Here is a 5,710-nt window from a genome sequence, read left to right on the forward strand (position 1 = left end):
CTCTCTAGAATAACACGGCCGCCCGGAAACCGCCACTGCCATCGCGTCGGTCGCGAAAACCGCGATACCCGTGGCGACTGCTAACAGTTGCCACCGCGATCGCGACGGTCGGAAAAAAAAAAAAAAAAATCGGATTTTAAATCGACGGCACGCTACAACCAGCGCTCCGATCGAGCTGCGGAAAAAACGCACGGGTTGGAGGCAACGGCCTCTACCTCCACGCGGAAACTCCCCCTCACCCCGTTTCTTAAAACCCCGATAACTCCGGCGGAATCCAACCTACGACCCCCGGACCAAGGGCCCAACGATCAACAACACCTCCCCAACAAGGTCACCCCAACAAAATTAATTTAATTTTTTTTTTTTTTTTTTTTTTTTTTTTTTTTTTTTTCTTCTCCCTTCCTGGCCCACGCGACCCCGCTTTTCCAGCATAGGTAGCCATGCAGCCGTCAGCTGTTCCCGATCAATGGGACGATGCCGATACTGAAGTGGACATGGAAAAGGACCCGACAAAAAACGTCCAGCACAAGAGGAAACAACCCAGTTCTCCTCCCCTGGACTACATCGCAAATAAAAAATCACCGAAAATACCGAAAGTACCTACCACCACGGACAATGCTGGCTCTCTCCGCACCGCAACCGAGGCGACCAAATACGCTTGCGATCTGGTCCAAGGTCTCGCCGACGAGTACTTCTCCGAAGAGCACATAGGCCCTTGCCTGTCCAAAGTCGTCAAGGCCCTTGAGCAGGTATGCAAGGCACTGTCTCACCTCTCCAGGGAGCGAGACACCGCCGCTGCCAGCGGTCAGCAAACAAAAGCAGACGTCGCCACCAGTACAGACTCACTCGATCAACCGTCCAACCCGAAGCTCGACAATCCATCCATCGCCCAGGAATCCAAGACAGCGAATTCCTCCGTCGAACCAAGGAAAAGTAACCAGCAAGCACCTAGCAACAACACCAGAAGAAGAAGGACCGGTAAACCAAGGCCCGACAATAGGACTCCTGCTGACAACGCTTCCACGAAGGCGGAGCCTGCACCTAAGTCGGTAGCAGCAAAAAAGACTGAAAAGAACGAACCCAATCCCGACGAAGAGCCTTTCACACTGGTGACCAAGCCAATCAAGAAGGCCGACGTCCACAGACCCAAAACGACCAGGAAAACCGTGCAGAGACCTGCAGCAGTTCTGGTCAAGGTCGCCGACGGCAAATCCTACGCTGAAATCCTGCGCGCCGTTAGGGCCACGGAAATGGACTTTGAGGCCATGGGGACGCACGTCACGTCAATGAGAAAGACGTTCAAGGGCGACCTCCTCGTGGAGCTCACAAAAGGCGCAAAGGCCATAGCAGCTACCTCCGTCATCCGGGACAAACTGGCCGAAAACATCGTAGGCTCAGTCGTCACCAGGCTCAGAAACACTGCAGAAGTAGAGATAACGGACCTTGACGAGGTGACCACTAAAGATGAAGTCTTGGCGGCCATTCGCAAGGCCATACACAACGACGACGATCCGCCTTCCGAAGATGAAGTGAGAGTAACCGGCCTGTGGACCACCCGCGAAGGTCGTCAAATGGCCACCGCCACCGTTCCAGTCACGCTCAGCCACAAGCTTACCTCTATCCGAGTCGGATGGACTCAGTGCCGGGTTCGCCCGCGCAGGCCAGAACCAGCTCGATGTTACAGGTGCCACGGGTTCGGCCACTCGACATCGCGGTGCACCGGCCCGGACCTCTCTTTCGCCTGCAGGAGATGTGGAGAAAACGGACACACCCAGGCCACCTGTTCGGCGTCTGAAGATCACTGCGTGGCTTGCGACAGAATCAAAGCGACTCGCATCCCACACAAGCCCGGATCCGGAGCTTGCGCCGCCCGAAGGAAGGCCATCTCCGAGATGAACGCGAATAGACAAAAATGATCAGGTTCCTACAGATTAATCTCCAGCGGAGCGCCACAGCGCAGAGTTTGCTCCAGCAGACCTCCGCAGTTACTGACGCCCACGTACTTCTTTTATCGGAATACAACTGGAGCCCTGCACACAGCGACAGATGGGTAGTCAGTGACGACCTCTCCTGCGCAGTCGCCCTCACGGCGTCTGCAGACTTCACACCCGTGTTAACGGGGTCCGGTCGAGGTTACGCATGGATCCAGACTCAAGACTTCAGGATATACAGCTGCTATACCTCCAGGAACGACTCCGAAACAAACTTCCAAGCCTTCCTCTCGGACATCCAACATTCCGTCCGCTCAGCCGACCCACAGCTCAACATAGTGGTAGGAGGCGACTTTAACGCCTGGTCACAGGAGTGGGGTTCAGCTCGGAACGATGCAAGAGGCGACCGACTGGCAGACCTGGCAGCCAGCCTGGACCTCCTCGTCGCTAACGTAGGCACCACTCCCACCTACAGCAGAGTCAACGCCGAATCAGTAATCGACATCACATTCTCACGCCTCAACCCACCGGGAGCCATCCTCGGTTGGAGTGTGCTTGCCGAAGTCGAGTCCGCCAGCGATCACCGCTACATCCAATATTCGGCAGACCCGACGCCGGGCGCGGACGACTTAGGTGATAACCCTTCAAGGGGCTGGTCATATCGTCAGCTGAACCCTGCAGCCTTGGCCGCGCACCTGGCGAACACGGCCCAGCCCAACTTCGAGGAAGACACCACGGCATCGCAGGCAGCCGAACAACTCAACAAGTACCTGGAAGCAGCCTGCGACTCCTGCATGCCCCCTAGAGCCTCACACAGACCAGGCAGAACACAAGTACACTGGTGGTCGAAGGACTTGGCTTCGCTCCGGGAGACGACCAACAAGCTACGGAGATCGCATCAACGGTCTGCCCGGAGGCACGACCAACCAGACGTCATACATGCCCACCGCGAGGCTTACACAAAAAACAGGAAGGAGCTACGCAACGCCATACGCGCTGCGCAGGATAAGAGCTGGTCCTTACTTTGCAAAGCCGTGGACTCTGACCCTTGGGGTCTACCTTACAGGGTCGTCACGAAAAAGATTGGCCGCAAGCGGCCAGGCATCGAAGCACGAGGCATGGAATCGTCGATCGCCGACCACTTGTTTCCGCATCCTCCAGCAACTGACTGGTTGCAGGAACCTCGACCCCAGAACGACGACGTAAATCATGAACACCAAACGTTCTCACCGGTAGAACTAGCCGTAGCCTGCAAGAGACTACCCGCCGGAAAGGCCACAGGACCCGACGGGGTTCCAAACGAGGTCCTGAAACTCGTCTCGCTCTGGAAGCCGCAGGTCCTGCTAGACGCATTCAACGTCTGCCTAAAACGAAGATCGTTTCCGGACAGATGGAAGACGGCAAGATTGGTGCTCCTGCACAAGGGACCCTCGAAACCAGTAGACGATCCATCCAGCTTCAGACCCTTGTGCATGCTCGACTCAGCTGGGAAACTCCTAGAGCGCCTAATACTCGGAAGACTGAACGATCATCTCGACCGCACGGGACAGCGATCCGATAATCAATACGGTTTCAGGACCGGCAGGTCGACAACCGACGCCATCGAACGCGTCCTGCAAGCCGCACGCGGAGCGGCGATCGGTGCCGTTCAACACAGGGACATATGCGTTGCCGTTTCACTAGACGTGAGAAACGCGTTCAACTCGGCACCGTGGCGCAACATCGACGCCGCACTTCGATCCAGCCGCACACCGGCCTATCTGAACACCCTAATACGCTCTTACATGGATGGAAGAAACCTTCTCGTCGGTGAGTCACTGCACCGGCGGAGCGTGACATGCGGAGTACCGCAGGGCTCGGTACTCGGTCCTTCGCTCTGGAACGTGTTCTACGACGGTCTCCTCAACACAGAAATGCCACCAGGTGTTCAACTCGTTGGGTTCGCGGACGACGTCTGCGTCCTGGGGATTGCGAGGACCGGCGAGGCTGCGACCGCCCTTCTCAACCCCGTCCTCGAAGCAGTCGCCAACTGGATGAACACCAACGGCCTCAGGCTAGCCCCGGCCAAATCCGAGGCGATAGTCCTGACTCGGAAGAACATTTACAGCGAACCAGAGCTGCTAATCGAAGGGTACCCAATCCCAGTCAAACAATCAATGCGATACCTCGGCGTTGAACTCGATACCCGGCTGCTGTTCACCAAGCACGTCCAACAAGCCTCGCAGAAGGCATCGGAGTCTGCACGAGCGATCTCAAGACTGATGCCAAACGTCGGTGGACCATCTCAGCGCAAGAGAGCACTTCTTGGATCGGTCGCCAACAGCAAGTTGCTTTACGCTGCGTCAACGTGGGCAAATCAAGGCACCAAAACGGCGAAAAACAGGAACCAGATGGCGAGGGCTCAGCGGACCGTCGCAATGCGCACGATCAGAGCTTACCACACGGTCTCCGCGGACGGTTCGTTCCTGATCTCTTCGATGGTTCCGGCCGATCTGCTAGCCAACGAGAGGGCCAGAATCCGCCGGCGCCTAGATGACCAGGACGACGCAACGTCCAAACAAAACGTTAAACACGAAGAAAGGAGAATAAGCATTGCAGCCTGGCAGGCGCGATGGGACCGTTCAGAGTGCGCCAGATGGACGCACAGAATAATCCCAAACGTGAGCCGCTGGCTGTCAAGGCCGAAACTCGATATGACTTTCCACCTCACCCAGATCCTATCTGGTCACGGCTGTTTTCGCAGCTACCTTTCAAGAATCAACAGAGCCGACGACAGCTATTGCGTCTACTGTATGGACCCTGACGACACAGCCGAGCACACGGTGTTTGTGTGTCCTAGATGGGAAGACGATCGCGCCCGGTTGACAGAGATTCTTAGGAGACCTCCGAACGCCGGCGACGTCGAGGACATAATGTGTGGCCCCTCTCCAGAGGACTTGCCTGAAGACGTCACCACCAGAAACCGGCTGTTGGTCCAGGCCATGAAGAACCGCGACCATCTGGTAGCGATGATAGAAGCCATCATGTCGACCAAGGAGGAAGACGAACGAGAAGACGAGGCGTTTCACCGATGAAGGTCAACGATCCACGCAAACCGTCGGAGGTGTCACCGACCACGCTCTTCATCCCATCACGATGACACCACGGGAGGGACGACGATCACCGCATCGTCAGTACGAACGAGACTCCAGAGCGGTGGACTTCGGTCGGCTCGGGAAGCCCTGAGAATTATATGTCATAAATAAATGTATCATGTCCGAGGGGTAAGTTGGGGTATTGTCCCGTCTACCCCTCACGTATGTATGTATAATATTGTTTTTCAATAAACGATGGCGGCGTCGCGGAAGCAATGCGAGAGCAGTTCCCGCGGCGTCGTCGGTTCAAACAGAAAAAAAAAACGGTTAGGTTAGGTTAGGTTAGGTTAGGTTAGGTTAGGTTAGGTTAGGTTAGGTTAGGTTAGGTTAGGTTAGGTTAGGTTAGGTTAGGTTAGGTTAGGTTAGGTTAGGTTAGGTTAGGTTAGGTTAGGTTAGGTTAGGTTAGGTTAGGTTAGGTTAGGTTAGGTTAGGTTAGGTTAGGTTAGGTTAGGTTAGGTTAGGTTAGGTTAGGTTAGGTTAGGTTAGGTTAGGTTAGGTTAGGTTAGGTTAGGTTAGGTTAGGTTAGGTTAGGTTAGGTTAGGTTAGGTTAGGTTAGGTTAGGTTAGGTTAGGTTAGGTTAGGTTAGGTTAGGTTAGGTTAGGTTAGGTTAGGTTAGGTTAGGTTAGGTTAGGTTAGGTTAGGTTA

At 55.1% G+C, this 5,710-nt stretch overlaps 1 protein-coding gene across 1 annotated transcript; it reads left to right on the plus strand.

The window, feature by feature from the left end:
• Nucleotides 1-440: 440 nt before the first annotated feature.
• LOC149054002 (uncharacterized) lies at nucleotides 441-1,916 on the plus strand. Its single transcript, XM_089230737.1, has one exon. It carries the CDS (start codon nucleotides 441-443, stop codon nucleotides 1,914-1,916), a length of 1,476 nt encoding a protein of 491 aa, XP_089086863.1.
• The last annotated feature ends 3,794 nt before the right edge of the window (nucleotides 1,917-5,710 follow it).

This window comes from Diuraphis noxia, unplaced genomic scaffold (genome assembly GCF_037042655.1).
Source record: "Diuraphis noxia isolate RWA-SAM2 unplaced genomic scaffold, SU_Dnox_SAM2 contig0016, whole genome shotgun sequence".
Taxonomy (NCBI): Eukaryota; Metazoa; Arthropoda; class Insecta; order Hemiptera; family Aphididae; genus Diuraphis; species Diuraphis noxia.

Bases quoted from the DNA above. Each gene is read 5' to 3' on its own strand.
- LOC149054002 (XM_089230737.1), top strand. From the start codon at position 441: ATGCAGCCGTCAGCTGTTCCCGATCAATGGGACGATGCCGATACTGAA.